The sequence below is a fragment of the Dermacentor silvarum genome, chromosome 1, assembly GCF_013339745.2.
Source record: "Dermacentor silvarum isolate Dsil-2018 chromosome 1, BIME_Dsil_1.4, whole genome shotgun sequence".
NCBI classification, from domain to species: domain Eukaryota; kingdom Metazoa; phylum Arthropoda; class Arachnida; order Ixodida; family Ixodidae; genus Dermacentor; species Dermacentor silvarum.
In genome coordinates, this window is record NC_051154.1 from 20,395,908 (window position 1) to 20,420,719 (window position 24,812).

General features: G+C 49.7%; 1 protein-coding gene across 3 annotated transcripts in view; it reads left to right on the forward strand.

The window, feature by feature from the left end:
• LOC119457730 (rhotekin-2-like) overlaps positions 1-24,812 on the forward strand; it is a 163,970-nt gene that overhangs the window by 81,474 nt on the left and 57,684 nt on the right. Inside the window, exon 1 of one of the 3 annotated variants that reach the window (XM_037719382.2) lies at positions 6,119-6,468. The exons of the other annotated variants lie outside the window; for them this stretch is intronic. Within the exon in view, the coding sequence (XP_037575310.1) occupies positions 6,334-6,468 (135 nt within the window). The 5' untranslated portion in view covers positions 6,119-6,333. Of the gene's footprint in view, positions 1-6,118; positions 6,469-24,812 lie in introns of those variants that run through there. 3 annotated transcript variants of the gene reach the window in all.

Genomic DNA, 24,812 nt, shown 5'->3' on the forward strand with positions numbered 1-24,812 from the left:
GTGTAATTAATAACCAATGGGACACAGCCTGCGTTTGCTAACTGCTTCACCGTTCGCTTTCTTGTCGCTGATGTGGTGATGCCATCTGGGAAAGGCATGGAAGAGTCCAATGCGAGGAAGCACGGAATCCAAGTGCTCGCGCAAAAAAAAAAAAAAAAAAAAAAAAAAGTGTCTTTTTGCTGGCGGCAAGTTCCAACTATCGAGTCCGGGCACTTTTATGCCCCCTTTCACATACATTTTAATGCAGCCCGAGCTTGTTTACCATCCGTGAGGCAGATTTTGCCTCGCAATTATTTGTGTTATCTTTACTCAAGGGGAGGGTTACGGGCGCCTCTGATCCAGTTGAACTGAGTCTTAGTTTTAAGCGTGTTCATTACATTTTACACACTGCGCTGTTGCGCTATTAGCTCGTTGTAACCGATCGTTAGTAATGCTTATACTTTAAGTGCCTTGAAAAAGATCTCCAGGTCACTTTGGTGCTCTATTGAGGCTAGGCTTCCAGACTGATGACAGAACATGAGTTCCTGTTCGACGCTATCTTCATGAAATAAGACATTTTGCTGTACTTGTATACGTATTGGTACACAGCGCGCACGAACTAGACGAAAAACAATAATAACACATGATATGCATTGTCCTTCATTTGTAGTTTGTGGTTGTTGTATACCAGGCGTTGTTTTTTTTTATTTAATGTTGCCAAAAATAAAGAAAAACAATTTCGCCTGTGGCGTATATATAGCACAAATCTACTTATTGAGCTGGAGAGGTCGACATGCACAAGAAATCGAGATGAATAATTAACCCATTAACAAAATTTTACTAATCACATTTTAACAAATTATTTTAGCGTACATATTGCAATTAGTGAATTGAAGCCAGTGAGCTCAGGTACAAGGCACACCCTGTTGGAACGAATTTTGGAACTCGCACGTTTTGAGATAATCACCGTCAAACTTGCGGCGAAAATGCACTGTTGTTCCACTTACTTTTGTTCCTTAATAAAACGTCTTTTTAGGCACTGAAGCTCAAAAAGTATTGTTGCGGTATTACATTTTGCCGTACACTTTGGAAAGGCATATCTCGAAACTGGTGTCATCCTCAGAACTCATTCCAAGTAGATATGACTTCCGAACTCACCGGCTACAGTTCGTGAATTGCAATATTTGCCGTAATGTACTTAGTTTAAAAGCTAATTAGCGAGAAATTGGCAATCAGTCTGTAATTAATTTCGGTTTCTCGTGCAAATAGTGTCTGTCTCTGGAGTATATAGTCCAGCTCAAGGAGTAGAATTCTACATGTCGCAGGCGATACGCGTGTGCACCAACATGTCGAACCCATAAGTATATACTCATATTCTCCCCGTACATATTCTATACTTGCAGTTTCTTGTGCAGGCAGCATGAGGGCCACTTAAGTGTAGTGACGAGACTTCACTGTAACATCGTATCATTCGCCGCAAAACACGTATGAAATGCCAGGGCCCAATTTTTCTCCCTTGTTGATGTAGCCGAGCCTGAACAGTCGTGTCAAAAGACACTGTCGGTAATCTCAGGCGTCCGCCGGAAGTATTAATCTCTGTTTTGGACACGACGTCTACGCCGCCGCTTTGGTGCGACAATTCTTTTGTGACTGTCTTGCGGTGAAGGCCTAGGCGAAGCAGTTTTTGCGCAGTATAGTTAAGCGCAAATGCCATTGTATTCGCTTGTAACTTCGCTTAGGAGATACAACTTGCTTCTGCGCCAGTTTTATTTGATTCCGTTTCCTGGGCTTTGCGTGCGCCTTACATTTCCTCCCTTTGCCATCTCATTTCCTGTATAGCTTGCGCATTCTGGCCGTACGTACAGGGTTAAGCGGCAAACTAAACGAGCACGCGCCTCCGTGTTCAACGGACAGCCGATGCGCCTCACTGTGCTTGTCGGTGCAGCCGATGCGCTGTAGCGAACTCTCCTCGATGCACCTCTGGCAGAATGAGCTCGGAGGCCGTGCTTGTTGGCATCATGACACGCTTGAAGTCGTGAGCTCGTTGTGAAAAGCCGGCGATGTGAGCGCGGGACCTTGGCGGGCAAACTTCTCGCCGATACCCTGGGCGCCCTGCTTTCGTGCAGTTTCTGTGCAGAACCAGAGCATCCACTTGCTCCCGCTGGGAAGCACACCAGTTGATGCCACTTTTCTCAAACAAGTCCCTACTAGGTGAATAGGTGCTGCACGAACCAACCGTGATCTCGAGAAACAAGAACATTTTGGAACGATCCCCAATCACTCATTGTCGGCCAAACCAGCGCAAGCGGAGGAAACGACAATTTTAAAAGTTGATTGGTTGGCACGCGTCGTACCACCGCGGTTTCTCCGTCGTGTCGTTGTTGAGTGCATTGGTAGTACGCGAGGCATAAACACCGTGAGAGTCGAGCACTGCGCCTTCGACATACAGTGAGCTATCGTCGTTGTGAAAGCATCGCCGAAAGTGTACCGGCTCGATGGTCACTCGCGCTAGCGCGAGTCGGCCGCGGCCTCTCGGTGCCAGGCCGGCGCGTGGACGTGCGCGCGGCGACGTTCCAGCAGCCTGCGAGGCGCCGCATCGGGATGACGGCTGTGGCTGCCAGTGAACGTCATCAACGCAGTGGCTTTCGAGGTCACGCGTTCCGTTTCTTCGACGAACGGTGGCATCTGGCAGCGCCGGTCCCTTATGTACTCGAATGCCGCCGAGGTCGGCAGTATCTGCACGTCGCCCGTTCGACGTCTGTGCACCTACGAGGAACCGAAGGAATGCGGCCTCTTTTGCGTGTGATAGAAATAGATAAGCGGTGCTAATTTAACTCGTTTCTCGGCCAAGTCACGCGCTCCCGCACGCGCCAGAGTTTGTTGGCAGGACTTGATCGTTTCCTCACTCTCTCCGCTTATCCGCACACTCCACACGAAAAATAGGACTATAAAGGATTGCTCCGCAGATGACGTGTCAGTTGCGTACTGGCTGACTCGTATACAAGACGCATGCAGTCGGGAGCGTAGCACAAGAGCTGCACGTGAGGGGCCAGCACGATTTATTCCTACGCTCAGCTAAGGCGTTCTCCACGTTGTCCTTTAGAGCAAGCGAAAGGGAGAGAGAGAGAAGGGGAGAGAGTGGAGACTGCAGGGGCCATGTGTGTCTGATAAGCTGACAGATTGCCGTGAGATTACGCGAAGAAACGCGAACAAGCCCGTCATCGTCTGGCATGTCGGTTCCCGAACCCAAGCCGTGCGCGTTATGATGACACTTCGATTTCCGGCCAGGAAAACCGCTGGTGGTATATATACGCGAGCAAGAGGAAAGGCAGGCTACCCGAACTGCAGCGTTGTATACAAACAAAACGGAACCCCTTTCTCTCGAGCGATGATTGGTGCGAGGACGGGGCTGGCAAGATGGCACGCGTCGAAGGGGAGTTGCGCGAGTGGATGATGGTGAGTCACTCGGTCATCGGGACGCGCAACGCAGGGGGCGAGGATGCCGCGAATCCGTTGCCGAGCGGAGCGTATCTCACGAGCGGCTCGGCAGGCCCGTACGACGGGGTGACGACGACCGGCAGGAAGCGAAGTGCGGCGGCGGAAGCTGCGGTCGGGGGCCGCACGCGACGACGCTGCGTGCGGTGGGCAAGCGCGCTCGTCTGACTCGGCTGCTTGCCGGATGCTGCAGATGCAGCTATACATAGCGCCGCGCACGAGAGAGCGAGCGAGGCCTTCGCATTGCGGCGCTTTCCACGAAACAAACTTTCGTTTCGTCGTCTTCTCCGGGGTGACGCGAACAGGCGGCGGTGTCCTCTCCTCCGGGCCGGATCGCCTCGATCACCAACGCGTCAGCTTCACAGGCGAAACACCGGTTTGCCGCCACTCCTTGCTGCCGCCGGCGTCCTAGGGAACATTCTGGCCTGGCTTGGGGAGAAGCGATCGGCTGCCCCGCGAGATACTACTGGCGTCGCGGTTGCGTCCTGACTTCTCTATCGCCGCGTTCTTGATTAATGACCTTAATCGGCTACGTGCAACCCCCTACGCACCCCCCCCCCCCCCCCTCCTCTCTACACCCTGCCCGACAGTAAGAGAACGACAATGAGCGCAGCGTGGATCAACTTTTTCGTTGCTATCACGAATGATGCTTCTTTAGAGGTGAGGGCGAAGTACGCTTTTGATTTATGGTCTCGTGGGAGTCTATGTCCCATCCTACACGCCGCCATCCAGTAGCGCTTTCTGAGGTCGATCCTTAGATAGTTGTAGTCCTGCAAGATATGTATGCATGGTCACGACATGGTGTCTCCTGGACGCCGCTGTATTTTCTACGGGTGTGCGAATATTCGAAACTTTCGAATAACGAATCGAAATCAGTTCGGCCTTCTAATCGAATAGTCACTATTCGTAACTACGGATAGTTTTCAAATAGATTTAGAACATTTGAAATCGCCAGCTGTGTCCAGTCATGCATAAAATTGGAGCAAAAGTGAGCGAAATTCAATCCAGGCTGGCCATAAAACACGAGTACAGTTTTGTAGTGGAGCCCGCCATGTCGCTCAGGGAGCCAGACATTTCTGTCTAAACCGCTACCTTTCGCACTCATCAATGAGTGCTGAGCATGCGAATAAATAGTTTACTTGCACAGTTTGGGCTGTGAATAATAAATAATGTTCCATAACGTGCATGCTCCCTGACAAGAACTTGCTAACGTTGTGGATATACTAGGCTGTTATGATGGTTTTATATTAACGGTGAGAACGGTAGTTCATTATTCGAGAAATATTTGAAACTTATTGGATATTCGATTCGTATTTGATTCGTTTCTGGCAGCTGCTCGATTCGTATTCGATTCGGTCTGGAAGATTACTATTCGCATACCCCTGGACTATTTTCGTTAGGCCTCTAGGCATTCAGCAAAACACGTAAATCACCATTGTAAAGCGTGCTTGAGTGCCCTTGCACATTAATTAATTCATATAATTCACTGTCTCTCTCTCTTTGCTCTAACCATTTTCTCTTCGTTCAGTTTAAGTAAAGGCTTATTTTGATGGACGAAGCGGTAACCGAAGTGCTACTACCCTGAGAATATCAAACCGAAATCGGGAATTGTGCTTGATTCCATGCAACTATTTAGCGCAAAGCATTCCTTTTAGATCGACCTATGTCGACCCTCTCGATTGAAGCTTAAGTAAACAGCACATGCCTTTTTTGATGTCTGTGCAGACGCAGAGAATTTGTTCCTCTGCCCTCCTTACATACTTCAGTTTCTTCCTTCAACTAATTGCCTTTATTTTTATAGCCCGTTGAGAGCTGCATGGAGTTGACCACTACCATGACATTTCGCTAGCAGTTGAGACGGTATAAGGCAAGGCTAGCCGCTGGCAGCCCAATGGCTTGTTAGCTCTCAACCAAAATTGCCAAATGTACCATTCTTCGTATTACGAACAGCGGCAGGCAACGCCAATTCTTCGCTCTACGTATGTCTCTTATTTCCCTGAAAGAACCACTGCTATAAACGATCATCCCCATGGGTGTCATTATATACGGTATAGCCTCTTAGGAAGGCGGTATATTTCGTATGCAGTTCCAAATTTCGTGTTCCTTCGGTGCTTAGACTACTATAGAGCACTTTTGCGCGTTTGTAACTTTGCGTTGCTATATATGACCCATATTTCGCGTGTGCTCTCCAGTTACTTGTGATGAAGTCGATACGCTCTTTCAATTTATCGATGAAGAAGACGACTAGCCTTCACGAGTGATTACAAAAACTGAAGCATAGCTCAGCTTACAGCTAAAAGGATATGCTCATTGAAGCTGGTGCTGTCAGCTTGTCGAGCATGGCTTGCGCCGCGCGCACAAAATTCCGACCACATTAAGCGGTTTGAGCTCAGAGGCGCTGCTGCACATAATTGCTGTTCTACAGAGAGACGAATCCTTAATCCGAGGTGTTCGCAATACCGGAACAACCGTGCTATTGACCTAAAACGAAGACAGCGAGAAGGCAATCAGTGAGGAGGAAATCGAAATATGCCGCGGGCTCCCGCTGCGCGAGCGTTGCCGCTGACTGCTAGGGAGAAAGAGCCACCAGCCTAGGGAGATTCTGGGGAAGCGTACGCCCCTCCAGATGGCGCCGCCGCAGAAAGCGGCAGACGACAAAGTTTGCCTGCTGCGTGCGGGCCGCTGGGTCTCGTAGTATTCGCGATGGCTCATCTTTTGAGTCGTGATAGCACATTGTGACGAGTTCATGTGGTTCCCTTCTGGCATCGGCCGCTTCGTGTGCATCGCCAGTGTTGACTCGTGAAGGTTCCCCTCGGAGAGGGGGGGCAAGGAGAAGGAACGCTGCTTTTCTTCACCGGGATGGATTCATGCTTCGGCGCGCGCAGCCTGTTCGGAGGACACTCGAGCACGGACACGCTGTTCAGCAGTACTCAGCTCGAAGTCATTCAGGACCTGGACCTCTACTTTATTCGCCAGATAGCGCACAGCCTCGGGGTGAGTCGAGTACGGTGGCGGCCAGCGTACGTGCGCGCGCGCCGGCTACTCCGAGCGCTTGTCAAAGTGGATGGATGCGGTGATAAGCTCCTCGTGGCGGCGGTGAGGGAGCGCGATTCAGGTTTACCTTCCTTCCTCGTAGCAGCGGGTTCGCGGCGGGCCTCTGCCGCAAAGCCGTTGCGTGGAAGGTTGCGTTTGCTCCGGGCCGTTTTCTCACGCTTCACTCGAGATAGATCGGCGCGCGTAAACGGGTGCACGTTTGATGCAGTGTTCAAAGTGCGTATACTATTTGACGGGAGAAACGGCATCGGGCGTTGAGGCGTTCCCGCAGACCCGCGTGCGGCCTGAACAACGTCTCAGCGACTACTGCTGTTGACCCGGCGCCTGGCATTCGCCGTCTCGTCGTAGCCGGGTGCCCTGGAGCAGGTGGCTAACGTGCCGGACATGCGCTGTTACTGCGACCTGCATAGGGTTATATTGAGTCACGTTATCATGCCCGTTAACCTATCCACCTTCACGTTGAACGCTTCGCAAAATGATCACCTTGCCGAAGTGAATAAGAAAAAAAAAAAAAAATTGGTCTGCAGTGGCCCGAGACGGGCTAGCTTTATTTATTTTTCTTCTCTTTCTCGCCTCTGGAGCCGCTTCCAGCCGTGGGGTATACGCGGGAAGCTAGGTAATGTATCCGCCTCACCCATGCATACGAAGCAGTGCCGTATTTTTAAGGATGCGTAACGGCCAGCGCTGTTTGCACGTGCGTGCGCGTGTGTTTAGGGCGTGTTGTCGCGGGGGTCTGGTCGAGACGAAGAGCGGAGGGGAGGCCGTTATTTTTAGACCCGGCGACGAACCGCGTCCACCGGCCAGGTCGCCAGAGTTGCAGATAGAACTCTGCCGACTCCGTTCTTCCTTGTGTCTGCACCATGACTTTATTTTGCGACATGAGAAATTAAAGAACGCAATCGTTCACTTTTGGACGTAAACAACAAGACTGTGGCTTGCGTACTGAAGTAAGCGCATTTCTCGATGCGCGCTAGTTTTAACAATGAACCAGTCGGTTTCCGCGTCTTTGTGAGTGAAAGTATAGTCACTCATTGGACTGCGAAATGCGCTGCTGCTGACTCGAACGCTCGTAGATCAACCACAAAGCACCGTTAGCCGGGTCTGTTGAATCGATGGCGGCAGAGGAATCTGGCGTGTGTAATTCACACCAGAACTGACAGCAGCGACCGCGTGGTCGCTCGACATTATCGTGTACAGCCAAGTGTCCACTTGGCGATATCGCGCGCGTAAACGCTCTTCGGCGGCTGTTGGCGTGAACAGAAGGCGCCGCTACATGTTCTGCTATAGACGTGGGAGTCGATGACGAGCGTAGTTCAACAGCTATTGCGCGTGAAATGGCTAAGAGTAGGAAGAACGTAGCTCTATGGTTGTCATATTTTTTAAATGTTCACTAATACTTTAGAAGTTTTCACTATTTTACGAGGTGCTTACCCAGCATGAGCAAAATACGCTCGTAAGACAGACAGTGTCAATTGTATGCGAAACGGATTTTGTTTTTCTAATAGAAGAACCAGGATTCCAGTGGCCGTGCAGAGGCACAAGCGCTATACATATTTCACGTCTGTTGTGTTTTTATATGTGCGGGGCTAGCTGGACGTGTTCAATAGCCTCATTGTTCGAAACCAAGGTGACACATTACTACGCGATCGTCTCGTGTATTGCACGGAGCAAGAATTATTACTTCATTCTCCGTGGTGTAATGTCTCCTCTATTTGTGTACACGGGCACCGGCGAAGGCGCTTGCAAGAAGTGACCTTGCAGGGTGTCTCGCTGGTCTAAGAAGAACGAAATGTGTGTGCCAAGAAACCCGAACTATGAATTTCTACAGCCGACACTGTCAGCTGTGGAACTCGTGCGGCCATTTAGCAGCTGCAGGTTCTCATGACATCACCTTGCGCCATTATACACCTTCCGCGGCGTTCATATCACTCCCGTCAATGTATCTGCGATCCTCGGAACAAGCATTTGTCACATAGTCAGAAAGATACCGTTTTTGAACCTCAATGTGCACTCTTTATAGTCATTTATTCATGCAGTGTCGGGCATTTTGCTGCCGCTGAGAAATTCCAACTGCAGGAAAACAAAGATATATGCTTTGCGTGCCCGTTCCATACCTTTTCTCACCCCTCATTTACATCATTAGCCGGTCCATAGCTGTAATCTAATTTCTAACCTCCTCTCCCCGTTATTTTCTTGCCCATTCGGCTAGCTGTGTGTCATCACTTCTGTGACGCGTGCACTTCTTTCAGCGCACAAGAGCCTCCGACAAGCAGTGACTATCGTTTATTTGCACCTTGCTCATTTGCGTATACTCTTCCCGGCTTGTTTGTGATGGAGCAGATTTTCCGCCGGCCTCTCCGTTCCTTAGGCCTCGCTCGGGCTCATTCGGACTCCAGCTCGGGAGTGATGTGCCCGACGCAGACTAAATAGGAGTATGAGCTCGCCTGAATGAACGTTGGCAGGAGCGTGCCCGCGAGAGGTCATTCATAAACGGAGCGCATCGTAAGTCGCCATATTGAGCAGGTTTTTGTTTACTCTATAGCCGTAGTTGAGCTGTCGCCGGTGCATGGGTAACGAGATGATCACCGCGTTTTGGTTGAGGCCATGAACTGCAGCGAGCCAGTCGTATATCGCTCTGAGTCAGTAGTGGCGTTGTCTGGAAGCTTGAAGAGAAGCAGGCTCCCGGTCGTGGACGTTCTGAGACAGATGGAGGGGAGAAGTGAGAAGGTTTAATCTTCACTCTTTTATACCTTAGGCTTGACATGTGGTGATTTAGCGAGCCTCGGTCCAAGGCGTCCTCCGATCGAGGGTAAATGATGAATCATTTGAAACCTTTGTGTCCCATCTCTCCATTCATTATCTTCTTTATTCCCACAGGACAGTTTATGCGCGACTACCGTAAGGTGAAAGAGTTACGATGCTCGCCGCATTTCGATTTATTTACTTTTCCTTTCCTGATGAAAACAATGTACTGCTACCCCTGATATACTATACATCTGTTCAGGTACCTGGGCATCACTCGCCGCTGAACGCGTATATTTTCATTAATTCTGCGCCAAATAACGTGCTTTGAAAGCCTGCTCCTTTAGTAAATATATGTTTATCGAAGAGTACATTTTGTGTACAGTACGTCTTCCTTATATATATATATATATATATATATATATATATATATATATATCTTTTCGTAATTTAGAAATGACGAACAGTGCTTTCAAGCGTTTGTCTCGAATGGACGGCCCGCTAAATCGCGGCACATGGATTCACAGATCAACCCATGCGGAGAAAGTGGTTGTGAAAGTCACATGACAGGAGACAGTGCCAAGACGCATTCGGGACCCGCTTCCGGCGCACGTACTGCGACGAAGGCAGTGCTGTTTCGTCGTCGCCCGCACGTCGGAGCTGGCCAGCGGCAGGCGAAGAAAAAGCGCTTTTGTTTTCTGTGGCATTCGTCCAACGCAGCTTGGGGCGAGAAACGCGGTCACGCACCGCGCTCCTCAGGCGTACGGTGCGGTCGGTCCCCGGTTCCCTGCCTTTCTATCTCCGCACGGGCTGAAGCGACCCAGAGGAAGCCCCGTGATTGCGCTGCGAAGAGAGGGAGGCGACCTGACGACCGTCGGCCTCCCCCCTCGCCCACGCTGGCCATCGCCAGTCGTGCCCTCGTCCTGCAAATGGGCCGCGGGTGCTCGTGGGCAGCGAGGGGTCGGGGCTGTGTGTCCATCCAGGAACACCGGAATCCGCGGGTACACGCATTTCCGGAGCCTCGATCGCTGGACGTCTTGGATGGAACGAGGCTCTCTAAGGCTCTACAGATGTCTCTGTCTTCGCGTGACGAGCCACTTTCGGACGCGTCGACATTGTTTTGTTCCGAGGAGACTGTGAAGTTTCATGAAAGCATTTGTCACAATACTTGGCCAGCCACTTGGCGCTCGTGTTTAACGAGAGCAAAATGCGCGGTAAGTCCGTGCGGTTTTCCTCGGCGACTGCCTGCCTGTGTCATTGCGTGGCGCACGCCTCGGCTTTCGCGCCGCCGTGCGAGTTTACGAAAGTCGCTGCGTCCACAGCACTTCGTGACGTCCATTTTTTTTTTTTTTTTTTTTCAGAGAACAACGAACATCCGGTTTCGCACGTCTCGTCGCTCCTTCAAGGAACTTGTACGGTTATGTCGAATCTCCTTTTCGTTCATGTAACAAGGGCTTCTTTTTTTTTTTTTTTTTTTTTTTTTAAGTGGAAGCACTTAAAGCTTCAGGCACCGAGTTGCTATAACGGATAAATTAAGCGAGAACTTTACTCTGAGTGAGTGACGCTGGTGCCGGCCAGGAGGTTGAAAACTCTGGGACGTGCTCCTGGTTGGTTCATGCTGTGGAAGAATTTCCCAGCGTGCAATGAGGAAGCACTCGGGGATCCAGCGCCATGCACCGCCTTTGTTTGCCTCCTTAGTGGTCCCCATTTAGTTTGCCCTGAAGCGCAAGACCTTTCCAAAAGATTGCGGGTGTTTTTGAAGGCGATCAATTGTCACGATGGACGGAACACTTCACGAGCCATACGAGGCAATTCTTGCCAGACGCCGCTTCACAGCCAACACGAAATCCAATTTGTGAGAGCTCGTGCGTTGACGAAGCTGGCGGCACGTTTTTTACAGCCTTCGCGCACCTTGTGCACGCGCAGTATCGAGCGAGAGTCTGAAGAGTAGCAGCGAATGCGTTCCAGCACAAGGAGCTATCTTTATCACCTGGCGGGCGCCTTTGCGATGTGGTCAGGGTGTTCACGCCGCGTGTGAGGCAGTGGCCCCGTATTTTCGCAGGCTCCCGTTGCACCGTCTCCGTGTGACGAGCCGCGTTAGATCGGCCATAAACTATCCTTCCCAACGTGCGCGTGCCTATACTGTCCCACTTCTGGGCGTCTGCGGCGCAACTTTCGGGGTCAGCAGGGAGGACTGCCATGATCTACGACTGCCCGTTGTGCATACACACACGCACCGCGCCGTGTGTACCGCACAAGGACCGCCTTCTAGTGGAGGCGTCGGACCGTCGGTGCCTGCTCTCACGGAAACTGCGTGCGCAGCAACGTACAGCAGCGCTTGCGCACTTCAGAACAGCGACTCCATTGAGCAGGGACCTCACTTCTTTTCCCGGCGTGTAATAACGGTCTGGTATTGACGTCACGGACCCGATTTGGAGCCCCATTCGCTGCTTACACGCTAGTCCTGGGCATAATAAGGATACGTGGATTAGATAAAGGTGCTCAGCTCTTCACCGTGTTCGCGGTGTACTGTTTCTGTTCTTCCGTGAGAGGCCGTTAACCCTCGAGATGATTTATATATTATTGTAAGACAGATTAATGATATTGTCGATGTGATTAGGCACACCGCTCAAATAGAGTTGTTTGCTGATGACTGTTTTGTTTCATGAAGTTAACTGCCGTGAAGATAAAGTTCTTTTAAATCCTAACCTTCGGAACATTCATTCCTGGCGCAGCCAGTGGAGCATGCAGCTTAATACCAAGAGAACGGTTTACATGCATATGAGTAGAAGAGGGTGGAAAATCCACCCTTTATCGTTTATACTTACGATCTTGCATCTTATCTGAAGTTGAGATAAAGGGGCGGGGAAGTGCGGATAAGTAGAACCTGCAGCAGAAATGAGAAAATGCAACGCTTAATTCCCACACTTAATTCGCTTGCAATGCTCGCTATAGCCACAGCATTTTGCTCAAGGATGCTTTGAACTGAATTACGGTGGAAAAGCGGCGAACACTACCGGCATCGCGCCGGCAGAGCATGCGCGGTGAGCGTGGTGTGATCGGTCTGTTTGACCTCTGCGACCGCATACTCACCACGATCATTTCGCTTGCAAAAAAAAAAAAAAAAAAAAAAAAAAAAAAAAAAAAAACTGCCTCTCGTTTGCCGGCCTTCGCGGTTGGCCTACGCTCGCCCTTACGAACCGTTCTCACTTCCATAAGAACGGCCCGGGTTATTCGGCGCCACGTATCGCCGTTCCACAGCGCTGCGCGTTTCTGGCGCAAGGGCTGCGCTCATTGTTCCCCCACTCTCCCGCCGACCGGCGGCCGTTTTCAGTTGAGATCGGGCGTCTCATTTTCCTGGGCTTTTGAGAGGAAAAAGATGGCGGTCAGCCCGAAACTTCGCGAGGAGCTCGCTCGTCAAGGTGAAGGGCTCCTGGTGCGGCGTAATGTGCACGCAAATGGCCATTCATTCTAGCGGCTGCTTTCGTTCTTTTTGTGCGTATTCTTTCTTTTCTTTTCAGTGTTCTCGGTTCTTTCATAGCCTCACTGTCTCCTTGCAGAACCCGTTTATTCCCCCCCCCCCCCCTTTTTTTTTTAATCGAAGTCTTGGTTGCGTGTCCCTCGAGCAACGAGCGTATAGATTTATATCGCCTAAAATAACGCGTCGTGCCCTGTGGAGAACTTAATTGGTATGATCAAAATTTCTTTCTTTCTTTCTTTCTTTCTTTCTTTCTTTCTTTCTTTCTTTCTTTCTTCTTTCTTTCTTTCTTTCTTTCTTTCTTTCTTTCTTTCTTTCTTTCTTTCTAATCGTAGAGCGTGGCATCGAAGTCCGTTTGCTTGAAACCAGACAACAAATTGGCGGTGCATCCAACCTTTAGAGATGATTGGCGACATTAATGCTATTAGCAATCGATCTTATGGTTCGTGGATAATTGTTTTATATAATGATTAATATGAAGGGCGGCACATGCCCGGTGACACATACCCAGCGCACCAAGTTTGCGTGAAAGACGGTCATTGAAGAGCACCACAGTGGCCGAAGTTGGTTTGGTTTGAACCCGGTTCCCCCAGCACAGTAGCCCAGTTCACTACCGATTTGACCGTGGACTGCCTAGTGACCCAAGTTGGCGGGAAAAAAGCTAGGCGCGGACATAGACACATAGAGACACACCGCTTGCAAACTGGGTTCCCAAAGAATGCGGCAACTTACGTACAGAGAAGAAACACAAACAAGGCTTGGTCGAGTGGTTTGTTGCGTGTCACTCGAGCCTGTGGCTGACTCGAGTAATAATTCGTCGGGCAGGGTTATCTGGCCTGTAATAAATTTTGATCGAATAGACGTCTATGCTTAGGCGCACTGGGGCCGCGGTTTGTAACAAGTCGTTTTGTTTTCCATTCTTTCCGCCCTCCGGCATTGGCCCGGACGCCGCCGCGCCACTGTTATCGCCGGAATCGGTTACTAGGCGCGACGCATAAGAAGAATGGAAAACGAAACTAATCGTTACAATATAAAAGCCCCATTTATTCCGGTAAAACGTCATAGTTCCTTCGCGTCGCTTGCAGGCTTTCAGTGCATTCGCCATGCTTTGCTATCCGAGGAGTCCTGTTTAAAATGCTTCTCTGCAACGTGTCCCGTATTCACGACAAATCACTTCGTACGCTACAGGGCATGTTTGCGAGAATAAGTAGCGGCCAGTCGTGATGGCGAACGTATTAGCGAAGACCAATGAGAAATATTTCTCACGAAGGAAAAGCGCGGGATCCATATCCGTTGGTGCCCTGTGGCACAACAAATACATGGACATATATACCGTAAATAGGCTGTTCTTATACGCTATATACGGAGCGTATACAGGGTGCGAGCTTACCGCCAGTTTAGTAACTTGTTGCGCTCAGGGCCAATCCTTCGATAACGTGTTCTCCGAACTTGAAATCTGGGGGAGTCCAAAGAGATTAACGAAGGGATTGGGGTGGCACGAAGGTTATTGCTGGTGTGCAAAGCCGTGGGTCGCAACTTTCCCCTCCCCACTCCTCCGTGTTACCCTTTCTTGCGAGGGTTTCAGAGCGTAAACTTGGTGTCACGGCTTCGCACAGGTGCAAAGCTAACGCAGTGTAAACAGTGGTCGGTGGTCATATCGCCGTTCGCTTCGCGTTTGCGATGCACGCGTCAGTCCGATGTGAAGCGTTTTCTGGAGCGCGTCTGGATATCACGTTGCTTCAATGACGTGACCTGCCTCGAAGAGCCGCCTAGCCGCGGCCTTCACCGTAGGTATGTCGTATTCTTGGCAATTACGTCCACGCGTGCGCCGACACGTATATATATACGCGGCTTGGACGGCGTCTCCGTGCTCCGCCTACGCTGGAGCGCTCGGACGGTGAGGAAAATAGACGAAAGTGGCCGGATATTTCATCAGAGCCCGCATTTAGAAAGGAGCGAATGCCGTCACCCCTATGCAGTTGGCGCTCAGATAAAGCGGGCCGTTCTGCGCTCATCTCCGCTCGTTTTCGTAATCCTTAAACGACATTGCTGATGTTAGGTCATCTAACATCAGAATATTTTGCTGTCAGGTAGGGGCGTTCGCTCTTCAAAAACCTGGGGCCGAATTCACAAATCTTCTCGTTCGTAAGTGCTATTTGCCATTGACCGACCGCCTGATTCGCTCAAATATGTCCAGCACCCAGGATCGGCTGGCATTTGTTCTTACGAACATTTCTGGCGTAGGAGGTTTCTTGTGAATGCAGGACCTGAACAGCGTTTTCACCGACTGTAAGGCTGGTACACTTTGGCCCCTTACGCCTTAAAAATCCATACATCATTGATGACTGTAAGACCTTATTGGTACATGTTGCGTCAAAGAAGGGAACCATCGAGCTCATGCAGGGCGAGCGCAGAAGCAAGCAACCTGCGTTGCTCATTCGTTCTCTTTCCAAAGCGACCAAAAGATTAGAGCGCCATCGTTTTGTGATCAAGTTCGCCGACTCCATGAATTCGGGTGTCATATACATGAACGAATTTTTAGGTTGCCCTCAGTTGCATGGAGCAGCAAGGTGCCCGAGTGCTTGCGTTGTAGTGAACGTTAAAGAACCCCAGGTGATCAAAATTGATCTGGAGCCCTCCGCTACAGCGTGCTTCATATTCAGAACTGGTTTTGGCACGTGAAATCCCAGAAAGAAGAAAAACACGGTAACTTATCTATTTTCTCTTTCTTTCCCGACAGAGAATACTATACAGGAACGAACCTAACGAAAGGTGCTGTACTTGACTGAAAGGCGGGCTTAAGTTTTCAACAGAAAGTCGCTTGAAGGTTGAACCGTGCTTCCTCCTTTCGCCTTTCTTTAAACCCTCCAGCCGCGTCGGTCATGGACCACCGTCGCGCAGTGCGCGCTCCTGTTCCGTTATTTTTTCGCGCCACCGCCCGTCGAGTTTTCGCTGTACATTTTCTCCCTCTGAAATCTGCATCGTGCATTCTATTATACCCACCGGACTCCGTACATAACTTTGCTCTAGCGAGTTTCGGCGCACAGTGATCTCATTTTTCATCATTCCCATTGGAAATAGCGAGATAAGCTTTTAATCTGACTCTTCGAGCATTTTTTGGGTCTTCCCCGGTGCTTAGACAGCTTGCCTATATATGTGACTCGCATTGCTCGAAAAGAACAGCCTGATGCTGCAAGTGCGACAGCTCTATCTATCCCACAGATCCTCCTAGGTTCGGACGAAATATTCTTTGATGTGTTTTGCTGCTTCGATCCTCTTTCGTTTCCTTTCGGGCTGCGTTCCCCATTTTCATTTTATTTAGATTTTGTTTGTTTCTGGTCTTTTTGCCCTTCCCTTTATCTTTCTGGCCCTCGCGGTCGCGTGCGCATGTCTTCCCCGCCGCTTCCGCTGCACCTGCCAGCCTCGCGAGGTCTGAGCCCGCGGCCTTGTAGGGCCGCGCCCCCGAGTTGTCAGGGCGTTTCGAGGCCGAGTCCTCTGGAACCAGCGCTGGTGCCGGAAACGTCGCAGCCGTCAAGCGAGACAAGAACCGCTGCTCCTGTCGTTGGGTCATCGTCGCACATTTTCGCCAGCCGTCGCCAATATGTCTGATACAGAGCAGCCTCTGCAAAGGTACATGCTATACCAAAATGGCATTTACATTGTGGAAATGGAATACAATAACATAGCTTATAGCTTCGTATTTGCGACTTTTCTTATGCATCGACGTGTGTTCCAGATGCCTCACACTTTGGCATATTTAGTTATGGACCCTTCAAAGCAGTCATTGCTCTCGAGCAACATCGGGCATTCGCATCTTGCGAGTGGATCGCCCCTAAATAGTCACAGAACAGCTTCTTACGTGTTCTGCAGTGACACCTTGCTGCATTTCTTTTTTCCTTTCTTTGTAAGCGTCAATTGGTGTTACAACATTTTGCTATCGCGCCCACAAAACAAACATGCATAACGGCCAATGAATGAGGGAAGGGATTTGGAGACAGGAAGTAGATTTACGAAATATATGCATAATTAGAGGAAGCCCTCAAGGCCGTGGCTGGAAGAAAATATTGTAAAGGACCTGCATCTATCCGACTAAATGGCTTGGGTTAGCGTCCACGGCTGTGTTCCAATGCGAGCCGTATACTAGTCGAGTGCGGAAGACAGAGAAATGATTTTGTCCCGAGAGGTCGAACGCACACTGGCTTTAATTTTTATTATTGTTTGCTCTCTAATGTATTAGTGTTTCTTTTTCCTTTCTTCTTCTTTTTCTCTTTCTTTCTTTCATCTTGGTCCACTTTGCTGCTCTCTCGCCTCGAGCGGTGCCGGTCTGCTTCACTGACCCGTGTCATTGCGCTGTGTCACGTCATAGCGTGAGCCACGGAAGGGCCAAATGTTTCGATTTTTTGTTTTCTTAGCTTGTATTGCTTGCCTGTTTTTTCAACTCGAGTCATCGATATTCAATCCAGCATCGTCCTGATATCGCGAGCTACAGAACGTTCGCGAATGGCCGGCGGTGCTCATGCGTTCGTCTCAAGCTACGTTATTTATTAATTAAGCCCGTAAATATTATTATTTACAGGAGAATGAATGAGTGAATCTATCAAAATATTGACCTGTGCTGGGGTGAAACGATTGGTACATTGTGCAATGGTGAAATAAATTAGTTATCGTCGTGTTCTCGTGGGGAATAATTCGTAATCTTCGTTCGAAGTTATTCGCGTGAGGCAAAGGAGGCCGAGCGGTAAGTGCAAACTATATAGCACACGCATACCGAAACTTGTGACTACTTTTTTTTTTCTGTTTTAGAAGTTTGCTGTTCAGGCTGAACAGTGCATGTGTCACGCGATTGTTATACATACTGACGAATATGCTATAAAATTGTCACTGTTATGTCGGAAAACTAGGCGAGTATTTTACATTAGTGTTCATATACGCGGGTTTTAGCCATATCATGAAACTTCGGGTGGTTGCGTCTTGTAAATGAAACGTGGGTTCCGCGCTCTGTTTATATCTGTGAAGTGCGCAAAACGGGTCATGTTACAAAATTAAGCGATTTGATAATGATGCTGATTCTTATATACTCGTGCGTCATGTTTTCACTTTTGGCCACAGTTTTCGTGGGTCAGCCTCTCGTCGCGTTTGCGGCTGCGTTCCGAGAATGAGGCAGTTCGCGCTCTGAACAACTGCCGCGTAGACTTGGTTTTGTTGGTCGGACAGCGATTTAGTTTCTGAACGAAATCCTGTAAGCGGATACCGTATGACGACGTTTGCGTGGGTAGGGGCGCTCTCTCGACTGGTCCTTGTAGATGACTGAGAGGTAATCGGAATACGCTTAATATTCAGTGCGCTCTGAAATTGTTTGCGCGAGCTGAGCGCACCGAGAATGGTGTCCTCCTCCAAAGGTCGAAGCTATGTCGGCGTGCGCGAGGTTGCGATTTTATCCGTCGCACGCAACAGACGGCCTGCCTCGCAGCACCCGTGGCAAAAGGTGCGCCCATCGAATGTTCGCTGCGGCAGGTGAAGTGATTGTGATGGAATGCCGTATACCATGATGTGGCTAAGGAGAGCGACCGTCAAGGCGCACGCGTGCTATTAACTTAGAGCGCCGCGCCTGTGGCGTTCCGTCGTCCCATGGCTATTTCTTGTTTGACCACTTCATTGCGCACGCTCGCCTCGGTAACGTTTCGTGTACCTGAGAGCACTACACGCTGTCCTAGATATATGTGGTGGCATATTTGTTCGTGTGCCTTGGGAGCTGTACATAGAGCGCTGAAGTGTAGACGATCGCGTTGGCCAAATTAGTCGAGTGTCTGTGTTCCGGCCGTTAGCAGTACAAGAAAGAAGATTGTTAGACATCAAGTGGGAAGTTTTCGTTCGTTTTTAATTCAAGTCAATTCCCAAAGAATTTGTCCACAGACTGCGTGGAATATATCCTGCCCTGTATACGCGAATGGTTCGTGTTTTGCATTGTCGCCCCTTAATTGTATATAGCTGACGCTCTTTCTTAAATTTAGAGGCCCCCTGAATACATGTTCCCTTGCACTGATCAACACGTATACCTTGTTGCGCTGTTTCGACAGCAAACTTACGTTTACGTATAGTTGCCCTTTCTGGTTTGTGCATCCTGCTTACTCTCTCTCTCTCTCTGTTTTGCTGGCCTAAGTGTTTTGCGTTTGGTTGTATACAGGAGTTCGAATTCACGTTCCAATCCAGTGTTGCATCGTATTTAATATTCAGTTTGCCTTATTGTCTATCTAACACCGAAGCTCATATCTACTGAAAGTAAACCGCTTCGTTAAGTGGGACCGCTTGGCCAACTGGGCCAGTGATGTCCCGTCCACGTTTCGACTGGTCACTATCGGTTTTGCAAGTCGCCGAGAACAAACGCATTCTAGATCACCCGGAGCACCATTCTTTTGCTGGAAACCGGCGCATTCAGCTCGACGTGAGCGTTGGTCTATGTGGTGAGTTTTGCAAGAAAGGAATGCCAACACGCTCCAAACATTCGCGCACATACCAACTGCACCAGCTTGCAGGTGCCTTCGCGAACGGTATGAGCAATCGTGGAGTGTCCGAACAGTTCTATGACAAAAGAGGACGACAGCGCACGGCATCGAACTATCTCCCCACAGGGCTCATCCTCTTGCGTTTCGGTGCTTCCTTTCAAAGCAACGTCCGGCTTTTTTTTCGAAGACGGTGCTCGACGGTGTCGTTTCGCCTTGGCGAGTGGCGCAAGTGGTATTGAGGCTCCGCGCTCTTTTGTCTTCTGTCGAAACTGTTGGTCGTCGATTTAAACTGGAGAAAAGCGCCCGGGCGCTTGAGAAGGGAGCACCCTGAGACGACTCTCTTTGGACACGGTTCTCCGCGCCGACTGCGAGGGGTGATGCCGGGCTGCGTGAGAAGCGGGCGCGTGGCTTCCCTGAAGGAAAGTGGGCGTGGCGCGGAGCGGGATCCCCTCCTGGGTACCCTCTGTGTTTCTCTCTTCCCTTTTATTATTATTATTTTTTTTGTTCCTAACGTGCGTCGTGTGCACGCGCATGCGTGCGTGTGTTCTTTTTGCTGACGCTGGTTCGCTGTACGAGTGGGCAGGCTCATTAAAGCAGTAAGCAGGAATAGGGCAAAAAAACGCCGCCGCCCTCCGCTGCCGCGCCTATACCCTGTGTTTTGTTGCTACCCTGAGAAAAAGAATACAGCTATGTAGTAGCGTGTAGTAGTGCCGTCATTGGGGGCTGGGGTCTCGGGGGCGATGAAAAAGGGACCGCGCATTGCGGCGGGCGATGTTGGAGCAGGCGGCAATGGGGTTCGGATGTGACCCTCCGCACGGCTTGCGAGCACGCCCTTCCCCCCAAGCCGCTTCTTACCCCTCCTCCAATTTTGAATGCATGAGTGCGTGATCCTGTTCTGTTTATATGTTTGCGGGGAAGTAGATGGCAAGGATACAGCAGAGCCCGTTTTCGAGCTGTCTCATCACAGGGCACTCTTCCCAGAGATAGAGAGCACTGGTAAGGCAAGGAAACGATGTCTGTGTTATATAACATCGGTTCATTTGCTCGTCGCATCCATCGTTGCCTACGCGGTAGATCGTGTCTTCCCATAGGAAGGCGCGATCTACCGCGTAGGCCTCTGTAGAGTTACGGGCGTGAAAGTTTAATAAATATTAGCGTCGACGGTTTTTGGGGGACGGCTTAGTCTCTCTCTCTCTATTTTCCCAATTCACGTGCGTCTAAAGTCATCGTTTTTTAAGTCCCCCATGGTGAATATCGATTTGTGGCGGCTTTATGGAACTCAGCTTTTCTTAGGAAGGCTCAGATTGGCATCGTCGGCGGTCCCATAGGATGTTTCGACCGCAGTCGCGTTAGACTAGTGCTTCTAGGCCCCTTATAAGAGGAAAGTATCTTCCAGTTTGATGACGTGTTTGCGATGATTCAATTCAGGAAAGAGGTCTTACAGCCATCTTTTCAAAATATAGTAGAATCTCGGTAAATGAAAATTGCTTTTAAACGAAATTGTCGCCTAAACGAAACAGCCTCAACTTGGTCAGTTTTGTATTTGGGTAATGAAAAAAAAAAAAAAAAAAAAAAAAAAAAAAACGTTCCATTAATCGGAACCAAAAATTTCGCAACTCTCTGCAAACAGAACCACGGAAGCAAGTTCTAACATGATTTTTTCAGAAGGAGGCAGGATCTGAAATGTATTTTTTGCGGTACTTATCTTCTATTCAAGAAGCCATCCTTAAAACGCGGTGGCAAAGACTCAAGCAGGCAAACATTTTATGTTTTGTTTAATGCATAGAATGTACAGACCTGGACAGCTTCGCAGCACCGCCGCTCGCCCCATAGACGACCAAAATAAGGACAACCGAAATTTCGGACGCCTTACCGTACGCCGGTCGATAATTAGGGCGCCGAGCCCTACTGGACCGCTTGTTATTCGGCCACCGACTGGAACATTAAGAACTAGGTTTTTGTTTTGATTACATCGCCGGTGCTTTCTCCAAACGATCCTGTAGCCGTCGATCGCACTCAAACCACGGGACAAACTAGCTGCTACATTCACTTCCTTGTGTTTAACATATCTAAAAGTGTTGAGAGGGTGCATGACATATAGTTCTGCATTTCTGCGCATCTTTCTCAGTAAACAGAACTCCTGTTAATCGGAAAATATTTCTTCGCTCCCTTGAAGTTCCGTTTAGCGAGGTTCTACAGTATTGTTGATGGGACAGCTCCTAAACTAGAATTGTAGTTTGCAAGGGTTGAGCCTCAGCCTAGCCGGTGCGACATCTATTCAGTCATCGTCCGACATACCACTCACGCCTCGTCATAATTATCTATCCGTTCGCAAGTCTAACCTGCAATTCTATTCCAGTGCTTACCGCAGAAACTTCAGTCCAGACGTACAGAAGACATGTGCGCTTGCGTTAATGTCGTCTTCTGTCCGTCTCCAATTCCTGCGCTAAGCACTAGAATAGAATTATAGGTTATACTTGCGAACGGATAGATTAATTATGCCGAGGCGTGAGTGATGGTGGTATGTCGGAAGACAACCGAAAAGAGCTACGCGGGTGGTGAAGCCACGTTCTAATCACCTCCTTATGACGTCACAGAATACAGACAGTGATTGTATAAGGTAGTTAATACCTTCATATTAAAAATAAAGTCGCCTGAAATTAAAGATGATTTAATGGTAGCTGGGCATGCAGGTGCACAGCAATTTCTGGGGGTAAATGTGGTCTGTGTGCCACTCCCTAGCTATGCCTCTGTATAGTGGACCTTGTAGTGCCCGCTGCAGTAAGGCACTGGGTAAAACTTCAGCCCAGTTGGATTTTTCTTTCGTGAAACTGTGTCGCTGGAGATTTTGCGATTCGAGTGCAATTCAGCATTCGACTCCATAGCTGGACGTATTATCCGTGCAAATCCCACTTAAAGACATTCAACCCGTGCCAGTGGCAGGAGAGTGTTGGGCCCACCCGAACCGTGTGTACACCGGAATTGCTGGCGGCGGTGCACGCGTTCTCCGACAGCTGTTGATAATGTGAGCAATTTCTTCTGCAACCCACATGTTCGCCCATGGGGGTTACATGCAGCGCGTGATTGGAGGCCTCGTAAAGGTTGCAAGAAGAGAAGTAAGCAATATAGCGTCAAGCTCGTTCGGTTTGGCGGCAGTTCGCTGGCCGACGGGGCTTCCACTTGGGCTGTGCGTGCGTCGAGGAGGAAAGGCGTCGTCCTGCCCTGCTGGAAAGGGGGGGCGGTGCTCTGGAAGACGTCGGCTGGCGCGTGCTGTGCGGAAATCCGATCGGGTCCCGCCACGCTGCACGTGGACCGCCGCCATAGCTCGCAGGCAGCCGCTTGCAGCTGGTCGCGCCGACGCGGAGCTCTCGTTCGCGGGCATTCCGAGAACGACTCTGCGGGGGTTGGTGATTCTGACCCCGCAGCGACGGACTGCGGCTGTTTCAGCTTCTGCTAGAGCTGCCTTGCCGAGGACAAAGCGCGAGACGAAGGCGGGACGGCACTGCGCGGCCGGCGTTCTCATCTTTTTTTTCGGGCTGGCTTTGTAATCTTTAGTTTCTTTTGCGGTTAGCGCAGATGTAGCGTTTGCTCGTGGCGGCACCGCTTTGCGTAGAAGCTAGATCGAGGAAAGCGAGTCGGTATCGGGCCGGCAGTTGAGCGAAGTCTTATTTTTGGCCGTCTTCAAATCGTCGCCCGTAGCCGGTGGAATCTTGTTGTGTTTTGAGGAAAATTCCTCTCCACTACCGTTAAGAAGTCACGGGTCATGTCAGAAAGCCCACAATAATTGGTGCTACTGTCTTGAGGAACATTTTCAGGTGTGCTGTGCTGGCACACACAACTTCATTAATAGCGCACCGAGCATCGAAAAGTGCCGGGAAGCTGAAGATGATTAACTATTTCATTATTACCACCGCACGTTCTGCGCCGTGCTAACGAAGAGAGAAATACTACAGGCGTTATTTGTAACTAAGAATTGAGTGATGTGATTTGAAATTATCCAAATTTTAGTCATATGTCGCTTTTAAAAACAAGTATTTTTTATTCTCTTGCTGTTTGTTCTGAATGCGTGGCTAATATGCGCTAGTCCACAACGAAAAAAAATTTCGAGAAGCGTAGGATACTTGGTGCTCATTTGGTGTCATGCATTCTGGGGCCGTATTTTGTGAAGCTCTATTTTACTTTCCGCTCTTCTTATATCATTCCTCGCACCGAATGGCCCATTCCGGCGATATACCGCATGTTACGGCTGACTAGGTTACGCAACTCGGTGCACTTGCAAGTTTGCTTGCCTATATAACAGCCGCGGGCTCGCCGCAGGGGCCTATTAATAACTTGCCTTTCACGGTTTGGTTCACTCGCATATCTCGTCTACGCGCCGTTGCGTTTACGGCGGTCTCCCGCGGCCAATTCCGCGTTCGCGTCTCGCGTGTTGTGGCGCCGCGTCTGTCCCGCGCCGCGAAGCGCTTGGCGGCGCCTGTGCTTGCGTGTGCGGCGGCGAGTGGGACATGCGCTGATGACCTCTCGAGGTCGCAGGCCGCTCACTTGTCACTTGTGTGCTTCCTCAAGTTGAGTCGAAAGGGCCGATATTTGCATTCCTGCCCTCGCCAAGTTCCTTTGGGGCGTCTTCTTGCACATCGAGCGGCCGTGCTTCTTGTGTATACCTATCAGACGTTGTAGCAAGAAAAGCTTCATGTTTTTATATCTTATGTCCGTTCGCTTGATACGAAAAAGCGCACTCCGCCTTCCTAGTTCTGTGCACTCCTTTGGGAAGTGCCCTCAAGAGCACGCTGAGCACCTTTCTGCGTCGTATTTGCGCGGCCCTGCGTTAATGGGTCTCAAACAGACCAATCATCTGTGGGTGTTGAAACGGTGGTGCCAGAGATAGCTTAGATATATTTGTCGTTTTAGATGCCGACGACCGTTACATTGCGCAGTAATTAAGAAACGCTAGCGTATAGCACGATAAAGCGAACTGTGGGCAGCTGAGCGCTCGTGCTGGGTCGCGTTAGAAGTGACAGCGAGGACATTAGTCGCCAAGTGGTGACGGAAATTCCAGAAGAGAGAACGAAGCAGTGTGCTGGGAGACTTGATTGCCGGCTGTGACTCATCGCGGGGTTGGCAGCCCGGAGTTTAGTGACCTTCACTCTGTCTGTATTGGCTTCATCGCTGCTCCTTTTGCAGCTTCGCATAATGCGGGTTCCCGCGTCGGCTTCAGCATGATCTCGGTGTAACAGGAGCCAAACTGATAGCCTTAAGGTAATTTGTTATTCGGCTAGTTAGTTCACACTTGATGAAACTGTCGTACTGCAAAAAAAAAAAAAAAAAAAACGCACTACGGCCCGCAGACCTAATATGTGATATTAATTGAGTATTCCGAAAGTTCACAGTTACAGCCATTAAAACTGTACGAGTTCTCTTGATGGAATTCCAGTTCAAGGCAAATGCAAGAGTATGCATTTCTGCATAGCGATCCCATAGTGGTGCGCTGTTTGTATTTCTTATATTTTTTTTTGCTCCAATGGCTTCACCTGCTAGCCCTGTGCACAAAGAAGCAACCATTT